This window comes from Pongo pygmaeus, chromosome 16, assembly GCF_028885625.2.
Source record: "Pongo pygmaeus isolate AG05252 chromosome 16, NHGRI_mPonPyg2-v2.0_pri, whole genome shotgun sequence".
Lineage (NCBI taxonomy): Eukaryota > Metazoa > Chordata > Mammalia > Primates > Hominidae > Pongo > Pongo pygmaeus.
In genome coordinates, this window is record NC_072389.2 from 82,986,954 (window position 1) to 83,011,860 (window position 24,907).

A 24,907-nucleotide genomic window follows, 5' to 3' on the forward strand; every position below is an offset into this window, starting at 1 on the left:
ACAATAGGTGCTAGAGAGGATGTGGAGAAATGGGAACACTTTTACACTGTTGGTGGGACTGTAAACTAGTTCAACCATTGTGGAAGTCAGTGTGGCGATTCCTCAAGGATCTAGAACTAGAAATACCATTTGACCCAGCCATCCCATTACTGGGTATATACCCAAAGGGTTATAAATCATGCTGCTATAAAGACACATGCACACGTATGTTTATTGTGGCACTATTCACAATAGCAGAGACTTGGAACCAACCCAAATGTCCATCAATGATAGACGGGATTAAGAAAATGTGGCACATATACACCATGGAATACTATGCAGCCATAAAAAAGGATGAGTTCATGTCCTTTGTAGGGACATGGATGAAGCTGGAAACCATCATTCGCAGCAAACTATCGCAAGGACAAAAAACCAAACACCACATGTTCTCACTGATAGGTGGCAACTGAACAATGAGAACACTTGGACACAGGAAGGGGAACATCACACACTGGGGCCTGTTGTGGGGTGGAGGGAGCGGGGAGGGATAGCATTAGGAGATATATCTAATGTAAATGACAAGTTAATGGGTGCAGCACACCAACACGGCACATGTATACATATGTAACAAACCTGCACGTTGTGCACATGTACCCTAGAACTTAAAGTATAATAATAAAAAAAAAGGAAATCAACTCCAAAAGGAACCCTCAAAACCATGTGAACATATGCAAATTAAATAACATGTTCCTGAATGATCACTGAGTCAAAAATGAAATCAAGATGGAAATTAACAAATTATTTGAACTGAATGATAATAGTGACACAACCTATAAAAACCTCTGGGATACAGCAAAGGCAGTGCTAACAGGAAATTCATAGCATTAAATGCCTACATTGATAAGTCTGAAAGAGCACAGACAATCTAAGGTCACACCTCAAGGAGCTAGAGAAACAAGAACAAACCAAACCCAAGCCCAACAGAAGAAAACAAGCAACCAAGATCAGAGCAGTACTAAATGAAATTGAAACAAACAAAAAAATACAAAAGATAAATACGACAAAAAGCTGGTTCTTTGAAAAGATAAATAAAATTGATAGACCATTAGTGAGATTAACCAAGAAAGAAGAGAGAAGATCCAAATAAGCTCAATTAGAAACAAAATGGGAGATATAACAGCCAATACCATAGAAATACAAAATATCATTCAAGGCTACTATGAACAACTTTATGTGCATGAACTAGAAAACTAGAGGAGATGGATAAATTCCTGGAAATATACAACCCTCCTAGATTAAACCAGGAAGAAACAGAAACTCTGAACAGACCAATAACAAGCAAGAAGAATGAAATGGTAATTAAAAAGTTACCAACAAAAAAAGTCCAGGACTAGATGGATTCACAGCTGAATTGTATCAGACATTTAAAGAAGAACTGGTTATCAATCCTACTGACACTACTCCAGAAGATACAGAAAGAAGGAATCCTCCCGAAATCATTCTATGAAGCTGGTATCACCCTAATACCAAAACCAGAAAAGGACATAACCAAAAAAAGAAAACTACAAACCAATATCCCTGATGAACATAGATTGAAAAATCCTTAACAAAATACTAGCTAAATGAATCCAACAGAGATAAAAAAGATAATCCACCATGATCAAGTGGGTTTCATACCAGGGATGCAGGGATGGTTTAACATCTGCAAGTCAATAAATGTGATACACCACAGAAAAAGAATTAAAAACAAAAATCACATGATCATCTCAATAGACGCAGAAAAAGCGTTTGACAAAATCCAGCATCCCTTTATGTATGATTAAAACCCTCAGCAAAATTCGTAAAGAAGGAACATACCTTAAGGTAATAAAAGCCATCTATGACAAGCCCATGGCTAATGCTATACTGAATGGGGAAAAGTTGAAAGTATTCCCCCTGAAAACTGGAACAGGACAAGGATGTCCACCTTCACCACTTCTATTCAACATAGTACTGGAAGCCCTAGCCAGAAAAATTGGACAAGAGAAAGAAATAAAGGGCATCCAAACTAGCAAAGAGGAAGTCAAACTGTCACTGTTTGCTGATGACATCATCATATAACTAGAAAACCCTAAAGACTCATCCAAAAAGCTCCTGAACTAGTAAATGAATTCAGCAAAGTTTCAGGATACAAAATTAATGTATACAAATCAGTAGCCCTGCTATACATCAACAATAACCAATCTGAGAATCAAATCAAGAACTCAACCCCTTTTATAACAGCTGTTAAAAACAAAAACAAAAACAAAAAACTTAGGAATATACTTAACCAAGAGGTGAAAGTGAAAGACCTCTGCAAGGAAAACTACAAAACACTGCTGAAAGAAATTATAGATGACAAAAAAAAAAATAGAAACACATCCAATTTTCATGGCTGGGTAGAATCAACATTGTGATAATGACCATACTGCCAAAAGCAATCAAATTCAATGCAATTCCCATCAAAATACCACCACCATTCTTCACAGAACTAGAAAAAACAATCTTAAAATTCAGATGGAACCAAAAAAGAGCCCACATAGCCAAAGCAAGACTAAGCAAAAACAACAAATTTGGAGGCATCACATTACCCAACTTCAAACGATACTATAAGGCCATAGTCACCGAAACAGCATTGTACTGGAATAGAAACAGGCATACAGACCAATGGAACAGAATAGAGAACCCAGAAATAAAGAGAAATACTTACAGTCAACTGATCTTTGACAAGGCAACAAAAACATAAAGTAGGAAAAGGAAACTAGGCAACAAATGGTGCTGGGATAATTGGCAAGCCACATGTAGAAGAATGAAACTGGATCCTCATCTCTCACCTTACACAAAAATCCACTCAAAATGGACCAAAGATTTACATCTGAGACATGAAACCATAAAAATTCTAGAAGATAACATTGGGAAAAGCCTTCTAGACACTGGCTTATGCAAAGACTTCATGACCAACAACCTGAAAGCAAACACAACAAAAACAAAGATAAATAGATGGAACTTAATTAAACGAAAAAGCTTCTGCACAGCAAAAGAAACAATCAGCAGAGAAAGCAGACAACCCTCAGAGTGGGAGAAAATCTTTGCAATCTATCCGACAAAGGACTAATATCCAGAATCTACAAGGAACCAAATTAGCAAGAAAAAAAAATCCCATCAAGTGGGCTAAAGACATGAATAGACAATTTTCAAAAGAAGATATACAAATGGCCAACAAACATGAAAAAGTGCTCAACATCACTAATGATCAGGGAAATGCAAATCAAAACCACAATGAGATACTACCTTACTCCTGCAACAATAACCATAAAATAAAATAAATCATAATCAAAAATTAAAAAACCAAAAATAAAAAAACTCATAATCAAAAAATAAAAAACAATAGATGTTGGTGTAGATGTCATGAAAAAAGGAACACTTTTACACTGCTGGTGGGAATATAAACTAGTACACCACTATGGAAAACAGTATGGAGATTCCTTAAAGAACTAAAAGCAGATTTACCATTTGATACAACAATCCCACTCCTGGATATCTATTCAGAGGAAAAAAAAGTCATTATACAAAAAAGATACTTGCACATGCATGTTTATAGCAGCAGAATTCAAAATTGCAAAAATATGGAACCAGCCCAAATGTCCATCAATCAACAAGTGGAAAAAGAAAATGTGGCGTATATATACCATGGAATACTACTCAGCAATAAAAAGGAACAAAATAATGGCATTTGCAGCAACCTAGATGGAATTGGAGACCATTATTCCAAGTGAAGTAACTCAGGAATGGAAAACCAAACACAATATGTTCTCACTCATAAGTGGAAGCTAAGTTATGAGGATGCAAAGACATAAGAATGATACAACGAACTTTGAGGACTTGGAGGAATGATAAGAGGGAGGTGAGGGATAAAAGACTACACATTGGGTACAGCATGTACTTGTAGGGTGATAGGTGCACCAAAATCTCATAAATCACCACTAAAGAACTTATTTATGTAACCAAACACCACCTGTTCCCCCAAAACCTATTGAAAAGAGACAAAATTCCAAAAATAAAATAAATATGTACATCTTGGTAATGTACAGTTGATCCTTAAACAACATGGGTTAAATCAAGTGGGTCCACTTATACACAGATTTTAAGAAATAAATGAGGCTGGGCGTTGGTGGCTCATGCCTATAATCCCAGCACTTTGGGAGGCCGAGGCGGGTGGATCACAAGGTCAGGAGATTGAGACCATTCTGGCTAACACGGTGAAATCCCATCTCTACTAAAAATACAAAAATTAGATGAGTGTGATGGCGCGTGCCTGTAATCCCAGCTACTCAGGAGGCTGAGGCAGGAGAATTGCTTGAACCCGGGAGACGGAGGTTGCAGTCAGCTGAGATTGCAGTGCAGCCTGGGTGACAGAGTGAGACTCTGTCTCAAAAAAATAAATAAATAAATAAAATAAAAAAGTTTAAAAAAAGGAAAAGAAAAAAGAAATAAATGTACTTTTTTAAAGAAAGAAAAAGAATTATCTCACAAGGATTTTAAGGCAGCCACCATTAAAATGCTTCAACGGGCAATTACCAACACATTGGAAACAAATGAAAAAAACAGAAAGCCTGAGTAAAGAAAGTCTCAGCAAAGAAATACAGAATGTAAATAATGAAATTACAAAACCAAAATTACAATAACTGAAATCAATGTCAGTGGATGGGTTCAATAGCAGAATGGATGTGACAGAAGAAGGAATCAATGTACTAAAAATAAAACAATAGAAAATTGCCAGTCTGAACAACAGGAAGAAAACAAACTAAAAAAACAAACAGAACTTTGGTGACTCATGAAACTATAATAGAAGATAAATATTCATGTCATCAGAGTCTCAAAAGGAGAAGAGAAAAAGGACAGAAAAATAATTTGAAAAAATACGACTGAAAAGTTCTCAAAAGACATAAACCTACAGATTCAAGAAGCCAAGTAAACCCCAAACAGTGTAAACCCCAAATCATTCCAGGCCAAAACACATCAAAGTCAAACTTCTGAAAACTGAAGACATAGAAAAAGTATTGAAAGCAGCAACAGAAAAACAACATTTTCCCTAGAGGGGAAAAACAGTTTAATGACAGTAAATTTCTCATTAAAAACCATGGAAGCCAGAAGGATCTGGCACGATATCTTTCAGGTGCTAGGAGAAAAGGCTTGTTAACTCAGAGTTCATTATCCAGCAAAAATATCCTGCAGAAATGAAGAAAAAAATAAAAATATTTATAGAGAAAGGAGAATTTCTCACTAGCAGATCTGCTCTAAAAGAATAAAGAAAATTCTCTAAGCAGAAAGGAAATGAAAAAAGATCTCGGATAATCCAGGAATCATGGACAATGAGGAAGGAAGGATGACAGGAGGAGGAAAAATATGTATAAACACAACAGATTCCTGTTCCACTTGAGTTCTCCAAATTATGTTTGACTGTTGAAGCAAAAATTATAATGCTGTATGATATGGTTCAAAATGTATGTAAAGAAAATAAAACCATTAATACACATAAAAATATATGTAAACATGTACGTAATATACACATATACATATATTAGAAATATATAAAAATGTTAAGATAATTAAATGGGGGGGACTAAAGGGAGCAAAAGTTTCTATACTTTACTGGAAGTGATAAAATGTAGCATCACCAAGTAGCACTGTAGTACAGCCGACTATGACTTGTTACATACAAAATGTAGTATCTAGAGTGAGGACAAAAAAGCCATACAAAGAGATATACTTTAAAATACCGAATTCTAAAAAGTATTCAAGTAACCTGCAGGAAAGCCAGAAAAACAAACAAACTGTGACACATCCATACCATGGAAAACTAACTATATCAGCAATAAATAGGAATGATTCTTGACATCTCAACTTAGATGGATCTCAAAGGCATTATGCTGAGTAAAAAAAAGCCAATCTCAAAGATTTTATACTACATGATTCCATTTATATAACATTCTCAAAATGACAAAATTATAGAGATGGTTACCAAGGGTGAGGGATGGTGGAAGGGAGTGGGTGTGCGTGTGACTATAAAGAGGCAGCACAGGGATATCATTGGGTTAAGGAATTCTGTATCTTGGTTGCAGTGTTGGTTACATGAATCTACACATGTAATAAAATACCAAAGAACGATATACTACTCACTTTACACCAGTGTCAATGTACTGGTTTTAATATTGTTCTATAGTTACATAAGATGGAACTAATAGGGGAAACTCGGTGAATGGTACAGTAAATATGGTACTTCTCTGTACTATGTTTTCAAATTCATGTGAATTTATAATTATTTCAAAATAAAAAGTTTAAAAAGTGAATTAATTCTGTGAATTATTTAAGAGCTCACTAATAGGATCACCATACCTGTAAGTAAATATTTTTGTTGTCTAATAGAAAAAAATTATAGCAACTTTATTCATAACAGATAAAAACTGGAATTAAGAAACCAATCTGAAAAGGCAATATATTGTATGATTCCAACTATATGACATTCTGAAAAAGTTAAAACCATGGAGAGAGTAAAAGGTTCAGTGGGTTGCCAGGGGCTGGAGAAGGAATAGAGATGAATAGGCAGAATGCAGAGGATTTTTAGGGCAGTGAAAATACTCTATATGACACTAGAATGGTGGACAGCTGTCATTATGCATTTATCCAAACCCATAGAATGTACAACACCAAGAGTGAACCCTAATGTAAACTATGGGCTTGGGGTGATTATGATGTCTCAATGAAGGTTCATCAATTGTAGCAAATGTACCATTCTGGTGGGGATGTTGATAATAGGGAATGCTACACACTCGTGGGGACGAGGGTATGTGGGATATCTCTGTATCTTTTTCTCAGTTTTGATGTTGAACCTAAAATTGCTCTAAAAAAATGAAGTCTTTTGAAGAAACACTGGAAACAAATGTTCATGAACAGGTGATTAAGTACATTGTGATGTAGTCATACAATGGAATACTACTCAGCAATTAAAAGAATGAACTACTAATACACACAACATATGAATTTCAAAAAATTAAGCTGAGAGAAAGAAGCTAGATTCAAGAGTACATAATAACTCAATTTATAGGAGCAGTGTGAAGAAGAAGCAGGGAGAACGGCCCCCAGACTGACCAAAGCCCACACAACTCACCTACATCCTACCACATCGCCACCACCATGCCCAAGAGAAAGGCTGAAGGGGATGCTAAAGGAGATAAAGCCAAAGTGAGGGACAAACCACAGAGAAGATCTGCGAGGTTGTCTGCTAAACCTGCTCCTCCAAAGCCAGAGACCAAGCCTAAAAAGATCCCTGCAAAGAATGGAGAGAAGGTACTCAAAGGAGAAACGGGAAAAGCTGACACTGGCAAGGAGGGGAATAAGCCTGCAGAAAATGGAGATGCCAAAACAGACCAGGCACAGAAAGGTGAGGGTGCTGGAGATGCCAAGTGAAGCATGTGCATTATTGCTAACTGTGTACTTCTGGTGACTATACAGTTTGAAATACTATATTTTATAAAAATGCAGAATTTTGTGTTTTTTGTTTGTTTGTTTTGAGACAGAGTCTCACTCTATCACCCAGGCTGGAGTGCAATGGCATCATCTCTGCTCACTGCAACCTCCGCCTTCTGGGTTCAAGCCATTCTCTAGCCTCAGCCTCCTGAGTAGCTGGGATTACAGACACATGCCACCACACCTGGCTAATTTTTGTATTTTTAGTAGAGGTGGGGTTTCACCATGTTGGTCAAGCTGGTCTTGAACTGACCTCAAGTGATCCGGCTGCCTCAGCCTCCCAAGGTGCTTGTGTGTGTGTCTGTGTGTGTGTGTGTGTGTGTGTGTGTATTTTCAAAGCTATGTTGTTAGCATGCAGAACACTTACTGTTGTTTTTGGGGGAAGGGGCATATGTCACTAATAAAATGTCTCCAAAGCTGGACTGATGTGGGGAAAATACCTTTCCCTTCTAGTTTTGAGAGACTTCCTCTTGGATCTCAGGAGGAGGGATTCCCTGACTTAGACACACATGGCCTCCTTGGGACAAAAGCCTGTGGGATGGAAAAACAAATTTGTTTTTATGTACTTTTCTCCCTTTCCACCTTTCAGCATAGACTTAACTCCCTTTAACCCAGACATCTGCTTGGATCTCACCCCCAATAATTGGTTACCAGTGTGTCAGACAATCTGGATGTTCCAGTGATACCACTGAGATGGAGCCCCTCAAAGGAGCAGTGGTTCCGTTTCTAGACTGGGGATCTTCAGACAAATTCTGTCATTTTCATTTCACTTCCTGAGTCAGGATCGGCTCGTGAAAAGTTGTTAAACAACATTCTAAATGTGAAATGTCAACCCTCACTCTAAACTTTCCCTGTTCAGAGCATCACATGAAGACTTCATTGGGTTTATAGCGGCTTTCTGATTTTTGGTAGTCCATTGAAGAAGGGAGTTTGAAAGTTGTTGCATGCTGTTAATGATTTTCTGCCCATGTCCTGCCTGAAATACCATGATTATTTATGGAAGGTATCTTTAATAAAGCTGGATACAGTTTGGCTAGGAAAAACAATTCCATTTATACAATATTCTGGAATAGGTAAAACTATAGTGATGAAGTACAGATCAGTAATTGTTAGATGTAGGGAGAGATTTTGACCAAAACGGGAAAGCCAGACGTTTTCTAGGGTGATGGGACTGTTTGTTTCCTGATTGTAGTAGTAGTTATACGGATCCGAACATGTGTTAAAGCTCACAGAACTTATGTAAAGTCAGTTTTGGGCCGGGCATGGTGGCTCATACCTGTAATCCTAGCACTTTGGGAGGCTGAGGCGGGAGGATCACTTGAGGTCAGGAGTTCGAGGCCAGACTGGCCAACATGGTGAAATCTTGGTCTCTAGGAAATACACAAAATTAGCTGGGCATGGAGGGAGGCACCTATAATCCCAGCTACTTAGGAGGCTGAGGTACAAGAATCGCTTGAAAACGGGAGGCAGAGGCTGCAGTGAGCTGAGATCATGCCACTGCACTCCAGCCTGGGCAACAGAGTGAGACTCCATCTCAAAAAAAAGGTCAGTTTTACTGTATGTAAATCTTAAAAATTAACAACAAAATAAAATAATTTCCCATCAGAACTTTTCAAATTCTATCTTCAATTATTTAATAGATACGCAAAGTGTATTCTAGTCTTAGTTCTGTTACCACCTATATAACACTTGAGGATGTAGTTTCACACCCTTAGTTTCACTTGGCAAAGTGAAAGGGGATAATCAAATGATTTCTTTTTTTTTTTTTTGAGCCTTTTCTTATTCTAAAACTTATTCCTATTCCATGTTTCTGTTAAATTTTGATTATTTTAGAATTAACAAGGAACACAAAATATTTTAATGTACTCAAGTGGACTCCATAAACTTCCTTCAGACAGTGTGGGCTGGCTTGCAATATTCTTGTTATTGGTTTTATGTGATCTTTTATGAGCTCTAAACATTTGACCTTACTTAGTAGCTTTGTGTAGATGATTATTAGATAGCACTCTCATCTTTGGAATAATCAGGCTTCTGACTATAAGAGCTGTACAAGATTTCTATTTCCTGGCTGGGCATGGTGGCTCACACCTGTAATCCCAGCACTTTGGGAGGCCGAGGCAGGTGGATCACTTGAAGTCAGGAGTTTCGAGACCAGCCTGGCCAACATGGTAAAACCCCATCTCTGCTAAAAATACAAAAATTAGCCAGGTGGGGTGGCACCCGTAATCCTAGCTACTCACCTGTAATCCCAGGAGGCTGAGGTCAGAGAATCGCTTGAACCCAGGAAGCAAAGGTTGCAGTGAGCCGAGATTTGCCATTGCACTCCAGCCTGGGCAACAGAGCGAGACCCCATCTCAAAAAAAAAGTCTATTTCCTTTATTATATCAGAACTTGTCTATATTTGCTGTAAAAAAGTATGTGAACTGCCATTTCTGCCAGCTAAATGATGCCTGTTGTTATTAATTTTTATAAGACGTGGTATTCATACTGCTGGAGAAAAGAAAGTAAGCCATTTTTACTGAATTCATTCAATATAATCAAAAACTTTTTTTTTAACCCTACATAGAAAATCTGGAGTCCCCAAATCTTTTGCAGAGATCTTCATTTCTCCTATAGAAGAGCTGCAGACTAGCAATGTATTATACTACCAAATCTTATATTAAAATGTTCTGTTTATATATAAGAATAAGCAAAGCTATTGAGGAAGTTCATACAATTTAAGAATCAAATTTAATAACTTCATAGAAAACCCTCATTGCAATTAGCAACTTTTCATTTAAATTTTTTTGGAGATGGGTTTTCATACAAGAAATAAAAAGACCCAAGAGCAAATTATTATCTCTTTCAACAATACTCTCAATTTTGTACAGCAGAATAATTTTTGAATATTTATGAAAATCATCAAAATTTCTCACATTGAGAATTAAGAAAAATAAAGGTGGCATATATATGCTAATGAAATATTCAATAACTACTTGAATATTTATACTTACTAGGTACTATTTTTCTCTGATAAATTCAAATAACTGGGCAACTCAAGGTGGACTGATCTTACAAATCCAGGCCAACAGATTCTGTAATTCTCCTTTATTACCTATACTTCTATTTTTTAAAACTCTGAATCAACCCATTTAATTCTTTCAAATACAGCATGAAGAAATAAAACAAAGCTCTGAGCTACATTTAATCATTTAATTGCTAAGCAGCAATACACTTACAAAAGAAAAAAACAATCAATATTTCCATATAATTCTATCACCATGTTAAACTTTAAAATAACTTGGTCAAGAAGGAAGCTATAAATCAAATTTATTTCCTGGGTGTTTAGATCACATACCCAAATATACACATACATACATATACACATAAATCAACAGCTCCATAGTTCCCTTATTGCCATCCTGAGGTTTACTGAATATGATATCAAAGAGTTCCTCAAATTTCCATACATCTAAGAACTTACCTCATTTTTAGAAAATATCCTGGCACAGAAAGCAGACTACATAGAAATAAATCTACATTAAAACTAAATAATCAATGGCTAGGAAAAACAATTTAATGCTAACGAATTTGTCAACACAACTCGTTAAAAAAAATTTACTGTTTCAGCAATTTCTTTATTGAAATAGTTTAAAAAGTTAAAAGGCTTTGTGTATTAAAACCATGCCTTCGGAATCACAAGGCCATCCACGTGTACAAAGGGAATGTTTTAATAAGAATGGGACACCAGCCTGGAAGCCTGGCTTGCTTGCAGTTGACTCTAGGTCAGGAATTCTTTAAGCCTAAAGCCAAACAAGAGAAACTCACAAATCACAGGAAAAAGCCCAGTCATCTTGAAAAATTCTAAACCCTCAGTTAAATGTCATAACTTTTTTATGAACACTAAATCACAATGGGCCAATGAGAAACTAACAGTAGTCCTCAAAACTGACTATAGTCTGGGTTAGCAAGACACAACCATATTATAATAGCTACAATTTAATGAAACTGTGTTAGCAGTTTGAAGTTTACAGGAAACTAGCTGCTGAGTTATCTCAAAACAAAAACCAAAAAATTAATTACTATGAAGAGGCCTCTTCATCTTTTCCTTTAAAGCACCATTAAAAAGTGGCTGTAAAAAAACCTTTGCATATGTTTTGAAGTCATACATAGAGCTGAGAATTAAAAACTAGCTCTATTCAAGTCTGCATCAAATATCATTTTGAATTCCATGGATCTGTGATGGCATGAAAATGGCTACGCAATAAGAGGTGGAGCTCTGTAGGGCAGGGCATAAGGAGAGAACATCAGCAGCTGGGCAAGAGAATCTTATAATGGACTCTTAAGAAAAACAGACTTCATAAAGGACATAATACATTTTTCTTCTCTAAAATAAGTCAAATCTCATAATGTTGCTTTCAAATTTTGTTGTATATCAATGCCATCCTTTGCTGTTTTCCTTATTTGATTAGAACCATCTGGGAGAGCCTCCTTTCTTTTATTAGTTCTACAGAAAACATGCAGTTAATCATCTTAAAAAAAACTTTTTAATATAGAACAACAACTAGAGATTGTATTAATGATCAAATTTTCATATCTGCAGAGAAAGCACCATCATACCATGTGATCTAGAAAGTCAGTTTCTTTTAAAGGAAAGACAATTTGGAGAAAAAAATTGTATAAGAAAAACTGCTCATACCCACATACTAGTTTTAAAATTATTTTCTTTCCAATTAAAAAAATACTAAAAAGTTACACAAAAGTTGTAGCTCTACAACTACAAAGTGGAAATAAAAAAGAAAACCCACTTCAAAAAAGGCAATGAAATAATTAATTTTACATAAAGCTTAGCTTCCCATGCTTATTTATTCGTTTTCAAAGTATCCTTTTAAATTAACTGAAATTTTCCTTAGCTCACCTACAATTTATGAATACTTTATTATAAAGTATGATTTCTCTTTGCATTATTTAGTCAGGATAACGTATGTTATTGATAAACACAAGGATATTAAAAGTCAATTATTCTTAATCCAGGAATAAATGAAAACCAAAATTAAATCAACTCATAGACCTTATTACTTGCCACTTCCTTACCTCTTTGTTACTGTTATTTATATAGCTGTAGTCATTACTACTTTCATATTAGAAAATGTTTGTTTCTCCTGCTTGGATTTTTTCATAAATCACTGAATTCTCACTTTCTCACAAAATAGTACTTCATTGAAGGATGTAATTAGTCTCACTAAAGCAAGAAAACATGATAAACTCAGTTGAGAGTCACAGAGTCACTTAGTCTAGCCCAGCTATATGACCAATTCAATATAGTCATGTATACAATGAAGAGAATGATATTTAACCCACAAGAGTATGGTGATGAGGCTCACATGAGATTAATGTATGTAAAAGAGCAAAGAGCTTTGAAATGTTTACAGTGCCATACAAATGTGAAGGTCTCAGTCTCATCATCTTCACATGGGAGGATTCAATGAAGTGATCTCTAAAGACTTATCTCTCAACCAAAAATTCTTAGCTATTCACATGTGAAGCACATTTTAAAAATCTACTGATAGGATAATTGTATTATTGTAAGGGACTTATGGAACAATGAAGTCAATCTTCTCATCTTACAAAATGTATGAAAACAGGTTAAGATACTTGTAGAGCACTAGTCAGTAGGAAAGCTGGGAATTGAAAGAACCCAGATCTGAGCCCCACCTCAAAGTCCTTTCTATCATACACTGCTGTTCACTATTCTGTGAATTTAAAATCTCTCTTCACCATAGGATCATGTAACCTAAATTACTTTTTCAAACTGGTTACAATGAAAAGCTTGTTAAGATGGAAATATTATTTTGGTGAGGTGATTTAACTGCTAATAGTTGAATTAAGAATGTTTACAAATGACACTAATAGCAAAAGTTGCTCAGACTAAATTGTCCAGCTATTTGTTTGGTTTGTGTAATATTAAATTTTAAGTCGGCTGGGTGTGGTGGCTCAAGTCTGTAATCCCAGTACTTTGGGAGGCCGAGGTGGGTGGATTACGAGGTCAGGAGATCAAGACCATCCTGGCTAACATAGTGAAACCCCGTCTTCTCTACTAAAACACACACACACACACACACTATTAGCCAGGTGTGGTGGCACGCACTTGTAGACCCAGCTACTTGGGAGACTGAGGCAGGAGAATTACTCGAACCTGGAAGGCAGAGGTTGCAGTGAGCCAAGATCGTGCCACCGGCACTCCAGCCTGGGCGACAGAGTGAGATTCGTCTCAAAAAAAAAAAAAAAAAAAAAAAATTAAATCAATAGACATGGTGTAAACCCTATCTAACCTTTCCCAATACACGGTTTTGAATCTGCTTTTGGTACTTACTAGCTATGTGATCTCGGACAATTTGTTTACTTCTTTGTTTTAAAGGTGAGGGATAACACCAAGTATGTCACCTGGCTGTCGTGAATTAAATAAGTTAGTTCATGTTAAGTCCTTACAATACTGTCTAGCACATAGTAAGTGCTTATAAATGTTAGTTCCCATCTCTAATCTTCTAAACTTTTGAGGAATAGAGAATACTCTCCCCCTTTTTACTTCATCAGAAAGTAAATGAAATAAATTCCTTAAATGAAAGTAATTCCTTATATGAAATACATATGATCTCCACCCTCTACTTCAGTAATCAGCAGTTGCACAACAACTAAACCTAAATAAAATAGGGAACATTGTGACATAATGGAAGGCAAATATGGTTTGGAGTCAACAGATATGAGTCTGAATCCCACCTTAACTCTTTAAGAGCTTCTGACCTCAAGCAATTTACGAAACCTCACAAAACTTTCCATGTTAAAATGAGATTGCTATCTAGCTTTAAATTTTGTCTTTCATATTCAGAGTTAAGTTGCAAATCGTTTGATATCCCCTATGTCATTTTTTTTTTTTTTTATTGCATCTATTTGATTCTTCTCTCTTTTCTTCATTAGTCTGGCTAGTGGTCTATTTTCTTGATCTTTTCAAAAAAACAGCTCCTGCATCCATTGATTTTTTGAAGGGTTTTTCGTGTCTCTACCTCCTTCAGTTCTGCTCTGATCTTAGTTATTTCTTGTCTTCTGCTAGTTTTTGAATTTGCTATTGCTTCTCTAGTTCTTTTAATTTCGATGTTAGGGTGTTGATTTTAGATCTTTCCTGCTTTCTCTTGTGGGCATCTAGTGCTATAAATTTCCCTCTATACACTGCTTTAAATGTGTCCCAGAGATTCTGGTATGTTGTATCTTTGTTCTCAAAGACCATTTGGTTTCAAAGAACATCTTTATTTCTGCCTTCATTTTGTTATTTACCCAGTAGTCATTCAGGAGCAGGTTGTTCAGTTTCCATGTAGTTGTGCGGTTTTGAGTGAGTTTCTTAATCCTGAGTTCTAATTTGATTGCACTGTGGTCTGAGAGACTGTTATGATTTCTGTTCTTTTGCATTAGTTGCAAATAGTTTGAAAAGGGCATGTCTTATTCATCTCCTCCATACTACTATGGCAAGGTTTAAAATTATTAGATTTTTGCTGGAATAAGACAGGAGATTAATAAAAGAGATTCAAGACCAGAATAAACATGTTACATTATGGAAAGAAAAAGTACAAACCTGGTTTAATTGGCTCCAACTCTGGGCATTATGTTGTTGCTTCCTTTTCTTTCCTTACAAATGGATCTCAAGTATTCTTTTCCTATTAGAAGATGCAAAGTGGGGAAGATATATTAATAAAGGGCATTTGAATCACTCTTTAAAACTAAGCATTCTTTAATTCACCATAAGGCAGAATCAAACTCTTAACTTACTCTATTTGATGAACTTGTTTTTAAGCTATAAAATAACTAAGAGGTGTTTTAATTGGCTAACACAACAGAAACATTATAGGCTTAAGTAGCCAAGAAGTAAACATATATTATAGTGCATTAAAATAAATTTGTTCATTACTTCAAAAAATTACTTTCAAAGAATAGCAATACCTCTGTTAAAGATAACTTCACTATTCAGGGGTTGCATGAAACAGTGTAGTTTATTATAATACATTACACAAAAATACTTCTGGTTCCTACAGTTCTTAACCTTTTGGGTGGAAGGTGAGTGGTGAGTTATATAAAACTTTGATAATCCAAAAGAAGCTATAAATTGGATCTTCATAAAAATGTGTATATATGCATCATATCTTGCATATAATTTTAGTTGAGTCATGAAACCCAGTTATGTACCCTGTAGATCTGTAAAACCTGTTGGTAGACTCTGTTCTTGAGTTTCTAAAATTGAACAGACTTAAGAAAATGAAGAAATAGTGACCCAGAGAGATGAAAAAGATTAAATAAGGCCGCACTGTACTCAGGAAGAGAAGGATGTTCAACTACCATATTAATCCACATAAGACTGACCATGCAAAATTTACCGTAAATCAGTGCCTTCGGGTCAGAGTAATTCTTACAACAAAACCAGAATAGGAGACTTCATGGTGCCTAGTACATAGCAGCTCATGAAATGATACGAATTAAAAAATATTTGTTAAGTAATGAAAATGGATAAAATATAAAAACGCAATTTCCAAGTAAATGAAATGTTTTCCAGCTGAGCAAAATAAGTGACAAACTTAAACGTTTATTATCTACTACATAACATTATATAATATCCTACTATTCAAGAATGCTTAAAGAGTGATTCAAAAAGGATAAAGTTGTCCTCCTTTTAATAGTAATTAGGCAAAGACATAGAGCTTCTTCCTTCCCAGTTTCCTTTTTGGGTTCCTCTTTTTCCCTTTCCTCCTAGGGTTCAGTGTTTTGCCCACTTCACACTCTACTCACATTTTCTGTATTCCTCCAGGGACTGGGAGGAACTCAAATGAAAACCCTGAATCCTAACCTTTCACCCGAGCCTCAGACTCCTACATCCAGTTGTTTGTTGAATGTTTCTAACTGAAGGTACTATAGGCAAAAACTCAATATATCCCAAACCGAGCTGTTCATCTTTTCCTAAAATCTGTTCCTTTTTAAAGTCCCTGTCACAGCAGAACAACAGCCGCTTAACTTCTCAAGCCAAAAGTCGGGCAATCATCTCACACTTCACCAGTCATCTTCAATTCTTATTGATCTCTACTTTAAACACTTTCCAAGTCTATTTCCTCAATTCCATCCCTATTAATAGTATCTAAATCCAAGTTATCTCTCAATATGACCAAATCAGTAACCTAACTCATCTCCCCATCTCTACTTTTATCCTACCTCAAATTTATTTACATACTTCTGCCAACATGATTGGTTTAAAATAAAAATTTTGCCACATCAAGCACTATCATACATCAAACCCTCATTATGTCAAACTCTTCAAAGCAACCCAGCACTAACAGAATAAAGTCCTTTATTCAAAGAATAAATGTCCAAGTATGACATATAAAGTCCTCAATGACCAGGCTCATACCTATCTCTTCAGCTTTATTTCCTATCTCCCACTTGATTGCACCACAGCCATACTGAACTATTTGTGAATCCCATGTATTCTCATGCTGTTCTCTTTGCCCGTGTATCTTTACCTACCTTCCACACATAGGAAATTCTTACTTTTTCAGGTACAAGATCACTTTCTCTGGAAACCCTGACCACAGCATACTTCTCTACACCACCAAGCTCACATATCATTGCAACAAGCACTCAGGAGATATTTAACTGAATATTAACGAAACTACGCAAACTAATGACAAAGCAGCATATAATTTATATACATAAAACCAGTGAGAAGGGAAACTAAATGGATTTTAGTAAGTCTTTTTGGAGAAAATGCCTTAACCTGGCGGATCCAAGGAGTAATTGTTCAGATTGTTGAAGAGAAGAAATAAAAGTATTTCAATGAGGTGGGGCGCGGTGGCTCATGCCTGTAATCCCAGCACTTTGGGAGGCCAAGGCAGGCGGATCACGAGGTCAGGAGATCAAGACCATGGTGAAACCTCATCTCTACTAAAAATACAAAAATTAGCCGGGCGTGGTGGCAGGCACCTGTAGTCCCAGCTACTCAGGAGGCTGAGGCAGGAGAATGGTGTGAAACCAGGAGGTGGAGCTTGCAGTGAGGCGAGATAGTGCCACGCACTCCAGCATGGGCGACAAAGCAAGACTCCATCTCAAAAAAAAAAAAGTATTTGAACGAGTAAAACAGAGATGGAAATGAATACATTCATGGGAGGCTAAGAAGACATGTATTGCAAGGTTTGGAGGAACAGTAAACAGCAAATATAAATTAACAAATGCAGCTATCCCTATAAAGAGGCTTACATACTACAACCAGTAATTCACCAAAGACCTTCAAATATTTTTTTCTGAAACCATATGGCAAAGTTGACATTTAGGTACTATCCTGTACTTTCATTAGAGATATATTAGAGAAATATTTCCATCTTTTAGTCACTTCCCTGCATCCTTATAGGTTTAAGAAGGTATCCCCACTGAATTAGCACTTACTGAAGAACTTTACATAAAATTCTCAAATTATAACACATCTCTATATTGCATAATAGTTTATTGAAATTGGAATAAGGTAACATAAAACTCTACTTCAATTAGGTCAAGGGCTAGTTAATCTTACAAAACAGTCTTTAATACTAGAACATTAGGTTGCTCCAAATAAGCAGGGAAAGTGAAAATATAGTATACTTGATGTTAACTTCACAGAGAATTTCAACTGCAAATACTTTGCTTTCTAAATGCAATATTATTAAAAAGCATCAATCCTTAAACTTAAATACATGACCGGGTGCAGTGCCTCATGCCTGTAATCTCAGCACTTTCGGAGGCCGAGGCTGGCGGATCACCTGTGGTCAGGAGTTTGAGTCCAGCCTAGCCAACATGGTGAAATCCCATCTCTACTAAAAATATAAAAATTAGTGGGGCATGGTGGCAGAAGCCTGTAATCCCAGCTACTCAGGAGGCTGAGGCAGAGATAATTGCTTGAACCCAGGAGGCAAAGGTTACAGTGAGCTGAGATCGTGCACTCCAGCCTGGGCAACAGAGCCAGACTCTGTCGAAAGAAAGAAAGAAAGAAAAGAAGGAAGGAAGGAAGGAAAGAAAGAAAGAAAGAAACCAAAACACCTAAAATAATACACTAGTCAGAGTGCAGAAGAATAAATCTATGAGGTATTTCCACGTGAAGAGTGAATATTAAGGTCATCTACCAAAAATAAGGAGAAAAAGTTGCTGTTATAATTACTTTTTTTTTTTTTTTTTTTTTTTTGAGAAGGAGTCTCATTCTGTTGCCCAGGCTGAAGTGCAGTGGCATGATTCAGCTCACTGCAACCTCTGCCTCCCAGGCTCAAGCGATTCTCCTGCCTCAGCTTCCCGAGTAGCTGGGATTACAGGAGCCTTGCATCACGCCCAGCTAATTTTGTTTTGAGACAGAGTCTCACTCTGTCGCCCAGGCTGGAGTGCAGTCCACAATCTTGGCTCACTACAGCCTCCATTTCCTGGGTTCAAGCGATTCTCCTACCTCAGCCTCCAGAGCAGCTGGGATTACAGGTGCCCAGCACCATGCCTGGCTAATTTTTGTATTTTTAGTAGAGATGGGGTTTCCTCATGTTGGCTGGTCTCAAACTCCTGACCTCAAGTGATACACCCGCTTCAGCCTCCCAAAGTGCTGGGATTACAGGCATAAGCCACCTTGCCCAGCTTTTCTTCTTTTTTTTTTTTTTTTTTTCCGCTCAGTTGCCCAGACTGGCAGACTGGAGGGCAGTGGTGTGATCATGGATCACTGCAGCCTCCACCTCAAGGCTCAAGCAATCCTCCCATCTCAGCCTCTCTGGTAGCTGGGACTACAGGTGCATATTACCATGTCTGACTAATTCTTTTCTATTCTTTTTGTAGAGATGGGGTTTTGCCTTGTTACCCAGGCTGGATAACTGCTCTTTATGACATAAAATCTACTGTTTGCAGTAAAGACAGAAAGCATTCACCCTAATACCTTAGTTAGAAGACTACAGAATCAGTCAGAAGAAGATCAAGTCAGAAACATAAGCAGCACAAATAAATCAGCCACCCCAAACTGAAGAATCTCTAAATGTAGGTCTGTATCATTTTTATTTTAAGCATTTAACTATATAGCCATATAAGACAATAACAAAGGCATATTTTCTATATCAAGGAACAAGATGATTAGGAAACAGATATATGCTAACAAGCACAGAATCACTTTGAAGTGTAACAGTCAATGCATGGGGTTGTATGATGGCTTGTCCTTGACTTTGTAAATGCCAATTCCCTGCCTTCAGATTTGCAGACAGTAAAACGTGAGATACAAAGCTGAATGTTAATTTTCAACATAACACTGATATGTCAGAAAGTATGCATAATTCTTATTCTCACATAATACCTGTCATTTTAAAACACCCCTACTGATATGAACCAACATTCGTGAATGAAAGGTTAAAAAATGCTTTTGAGCTGTCATATTCAAGCAAATTGACAGATATGAATGCACAGACACACTAGTCTTCGATTATGAAATCTCCTCACACATAAACACTATTATAAAATAAATTTATTTAAGAGAAAAGTGACTGATAATGTTGCAAGCATGCTAAAGAGAATAACATCAACCATAAAAGAAACTGGCGGCCCACCAATATGATGCTGACAACCACATTATGCTCGTGTGCTATAGATGATCATTTAAGTGCTGTCAATGTCACTTGTACTCCTTCAATATTTCATTTTATGAAAAACCTTCTGACTTAAGGAATATGGAATCATCCATCTGATCTAAAACAGCAAACTGTTTTCATCTTGTATGCATTTATTTTTCACTAAAAAAGAGAGTTATGGCCAGGCGCGGTGGCTCACGCCTGTAATCCCAGCACTTTGGGAGGCTAAGGCAAGTGGACCACGAGGTCAGGAGATCGAGACCATCCTGGCTAACACGGTGAAACCCTGTCTCTACTAAAAATACAAAAAATTAGCCCGGCATGTTGGCAGGCGCCTGTAGTCCCAGCTACTCGGGAGGCTGAGGCAGGAGAATGGCATGAACCCAGGAGGCAGAGCTTGCAGTGAGCTGAGATTGTGCCACTGCACTCCAGCCTGGGCAACAGAGCAAGACTCCGTCTCAAAAAAAAAAAAGAGTTATATATTTCTTGTGATCACAATTTCAAGTAAAATTAGGACTAATGCTTACACTGTACAAATATAAGGGTTATTTATAAAAGAGTAGCAGATTTTCTACACATGCACACACACACAATGATTCTTGTTATCTGTGGTAGTTATGGTCTATTAAATTGCCACAAACACTGAGTTAGTGAACACTGAACCACTGCTTCTAGGGGAAATGGGAAAAAGGGTTAGGTTTCTAGGAGCCTCTGGTCACAACATTTTCATCAGCCAGCCAACACATAACCTTGTTTTATCTGTATATCTGTTTAAAGACACCTTACTTAATATATATTTACTCATTAACACTGAAATCATGGCTGAAAGCATAACTCATGATTGAGAGAAGCTTACCTAACATACATATTTCTTGCATAGATATATCACAGCTTTCTTGCACTTAGGAATATTACACAGCACTTTGGCACAACACTGGGGGCCATTTGCTTAAAAAAGCAAAATTACCAAAAAAAAAAGCACAGAAAATGTGAAAAATGTGGCATTAAGTAGACTGCAAAAGGGATGCTTGTTTACAGTATAAGAACCGAAACAAGAAGGCAGAGTATCAAGAGTATCACCTTGTCCAACTACAGCTAAGAATTTGCACATCAGGTGACTCAAATTTTTTTACCACGCCGAGCATGCCTGCAAATTATTACAAAAGCACCTAAGTACTGATTTAGGGATTACAAATAAATTTTAGGAAGTAGGCCAATTTGGAAATACGCAATTAGTGAATAATAAGGATTAACTTATGTATGTATACGAATGCTTACATATATATAGTCTTATATATATGAACTTGTGACATATGACATACTTAGCAGGAAAGGCAAGTTACAGAACTCCCTAGTGTGAGATTCTCTTATGATCCAGTTCTATATCTCCACTTGGCACAATGAATACTCTACCTGAATGACCTACCAGCACTTCAAACTTAAAATACTAAGCTCATCATATGCCCTTATTCCAAACCAGTCTTCTGCTGTATTACTCTAATCCTGGCATCATCATATCTATTCAAGTTATTCTATGACTATCTCCCTTCTCCACATCCTCGCCAGGCACCAAATCATGTTGATTCTTCCCCTGAAATATCTCTTAAACTTATCTCCCCCTGCCTAAAACCACTATTGTTATCATCAAATGCCTTTCTAATTACTTGAACCATTGGCACAGTTTACTGCCTTCCCTCTTTATCCCATACTCCAAAAATGTTACCGCCACTGTTCTCTTTTAAAAACCCAAACCTAATTATATTCTTCATTTCCTGGTACCTATGTAATAAGCACCAAATTTTTTGATATATATGTCCATTGATGATTTGGCACCAAGCCATCTTTTTAGAATCATACTGACACTTATACCTGATAATCACTATATTCCAGACACAGTAATCTATTTCCCCTTCTTTGAATATGCTATGCTTTAAAAAATCCTTTATACATGTTAGTCCTCCCACTAGAAATGCTCTTTCCATTCTCTACTTGACCTTAAAGCTTCTGCCAGTGCTACCTCCTCTTTGAAGCCCCTCCAACGCTGGCCACGTTAGTCACTGTCTTCCATGTGCTTCCACAGTATTTTCACACACTTTTATTATAGAATTACTTAAACATAGTTATAATTACTAAGAGAGAAAGTGCAAGAATGTAAAAGGTTAGCTAAATATTGATTTCTATTATAACTAGGTGATGTGGATTTGTTATGTTATTCTCTAGTCTAGTGTATGCTAAATTTCCATTATAAGGAAGTAAAAAATATAGAGACAGAAAATATTTGTCTACAATTAATTGAAACTCTGATTTATGTATGACTTTAAAAAACAGGGCATTACTTTATTTCCCCCCACACAAAATGTCCAGAGGTAGGTAGTCTAGGATTAGTACAGAGGCTGAAGGGGTCATCAAGTCCAAGGCTCTTTCTACCTTTTTGCTAAGTGTGTTGATTTGTTGCTTCAAAGCTGTTTGCTGTAGATATAAGCATTACCTCTGTATTCATGGCAGGAAAAAGGACAGTGCCAGTCACACATTTACCCCCAAAACAGGAGAAACAAAAGCATTTTTCCAGTGCCCTCAGCAAACTTGGCCTATATCACACTGTCCATATCTGCTGGGTAAGACAACAGTGTCTTGATGGCCTGATCTCTTTGAAAGCTGAGACTGGCTTTGTACTTTAGCAACCAATCCAGTACCTAGAACACAGTACCTAGAACACAATGTGTCTACTGAATGTACGAGTCTAATAAAGGAAACTACAGTAAATATATAACAGAAGAACTCTGCTTTTATAATTTTCTTTTAAATAATATAAAAGGTATTTTAAAAATTATAAGTACTATGCAAATAAAGATTTGTATAGCAGTTTGACATCTACGATTATGAAATAATATACCATTTTACTGCTCTCTGTAGAGATTCAGATAGAACATTAACAAGTTATCAAGAGGTCTGAATTTTTGTCTAGGCAAAACATTCAGTCTTCCTGAACCTTGGTTTACCTAAAAGATAATGCTTATTTATTTCTCAGGGTTGTTCTGAGAATAAAGTAAATATAACAATATGAATGCACATTGAAATGTGTAAAATGCGATAAACACATGCATTATAAACACAACAGCCCTTTTAGGTCCTGAAAGGAAATTTGCAGTCTTATGTAGTATGCATAGAGCATCTGGCATACCAATAATATGAATTAAAAATTAAACACTATCAATACCTAGTATAGATGCTGGACATTATAATATGTATGGTTAGATGAGTTTTTGAACTTGATCTTTTTTCTTTCATTGCTGTAGGGAACTAAACTAACCGTAACTGATATTTATACCTCATTAACGAAAAAATGCTTTATAACATAAATCTGGTTTCTCATTGCAATGATATGGTATATACAATTTAAAAAGGAGAATATGAAAAACAAAATAAATGGGTTAATAAAGAACAGTTGACATCAAATCTCAATTCATCAATTAATATTTACTACCAATGGATGAATGGCACTGAAGTAGGTCAAGGTCCTAAAGTACTTCTAAATTAAATCAAGTAATAAATAAACAGTAGAAGCACTGAATATTAGTTTTCCTTTGGCTTTAATAACCTTGACTAAGCTTATAAAAAGTACCACTCAGGGTGACCTTATGGCTCATATATATGCACAGGCCACAGTGGTAGTCAGAACTAGTTCTATAAATGATAACATGATGGCCCGTTCTCTTGAGTTTTTACTAAGCTGTGTAGGTCTTCATTTATAAGAGTGTTATATTAAAATGAGCATGGCATATACAACATAAAACAGTTGCCAATACTAAGGAAGAGAAAAAAAGACATTTTAAAACAAAAAAAAATCCTTATAGACTATTACAGTGAGAACTGATCTTCACTTTTACTAGATTTGGGGACTACAGGTGCTTTGAAGAACATGGTCTTTTCTCAAGTCTTTTAAATTAACTCTCACTTCTCAAATATTCAACTATCTCAACCTTATTAATAAAGCCTCATCATACTCTGATTCATTTAAGCAGAAACTCTTTTCCATGTAGGTTACCATGGAATTACTTAATACTGAAAACTGATTCATCTTAATGCAAAACACTACCTCAAGACTGTAGGCCAGTAAATTCCAACACAGTATTACATAATGCACCACCAACTGAAAAATTCCAAACAGTGGATCAGACTTCTTATCTTATAGTTGTGGAACATCTATTTCAACAAGAAGTAAAACATGTCCAAATAGTAAGAATGAGCTTATGTTTTATAGCTATATCCACCCAGTTTCAACTACCTAGATTTTTGTTTATAAAAGAGGGGAGAAAGAATGTTTCTCTTCCTGTTTTATCTGCTCACATAGCTTCATCAGCTAAAGCTTCAACGTGAATATTTCTTCTACAAAGAAAATTTGGGGTACCTGGAATAAGCAAGAAATGATTTGTCAATGTGCTAACGTTTCTAAAATTAAAAGTTGTAAGTGGTATTTTAATATAAAGAGCTATTTCAAATATTTAACTTTGTAGATGGAAAAGGAAGTATATTAATTTAAAGATTCACTGCTGTTTAAAATATTCCCCTTATTTTCTTTCAATAAAAACTAAAAAGAGGAGGGGAAAGGCACCAAGAGAGCAAACTGACAGTGAAAATGAGTCACTAGGAAATAAAGAGGTAAGGATGCCTTATCTTCCTTGGCTCATGAATTACCCTTACCTAAAATGGTAAAGGAGATTTGATTATATGAATATCGAATTATTACATATGCCCTGAAA

At 36.2% G+C, this 24,907-nt stretch overlaps 2 protein-coding genes across 50 annotated transcripts in view; one reads left to right on the plus strand and one right to left on the minus strand.

The window, feature by feature from the left end:
* PEAK1 (pseudopodium enriched atypical kinase 1) overlaps positions 1–24,907 on the minus strand; it is a 319,366-nt gene that overhangs the window by 170,392 nt on the left and 124,067 nt on the right. For 33 of the 49 annotated variants that reach the window (XR_010123829.1, XR_010123828.1, XR_010123827.1 and 30 more), the window contains one exon: positions 15,128–15,209. The gene's annotated coding sequence lies outside the window, so the exon portion shown is untranslated. Of the gene's footprint in view, positions 1–7,964; positions 8,056–8,800; positions 8,895–9,764; positions 9,854–12,597; positions 12,746–13,699; positions 15,210–24,907 lie in introns of all 49 variants that reach the window. The other 16 variants (XM_063652381.1, XM_063652398.1, XM_063652368.1 and 13 more) reach the window with 5 other exon arrangements.
* On the plus strand, positions 7,160–7,586 carry LOC129014451 (non-histone chromosomal protein HMG-17-like). Its single transcript, XM_054451895.2, has one exon. It carries the CDS (start codon positions 7,192–7,194, stop codon positions 7,462–7,464), a length of 273 nt encoding a protein of 90 aa, XP_054307870.1. The 5' UTR covers positions 7,160–7,191; the 3' UTR covers positions 7,465–7,586.

Bases quoted from the DNA above. Each gene is read 5' to 3' on its own strand.
- LOC129014451 (XM_054451895.2), top strand. From the start codon at position 7,192: ATGCCCAAGAGAAAGGCTGAAGGGGATGCTAAAGGAGATAAAGCCAAA.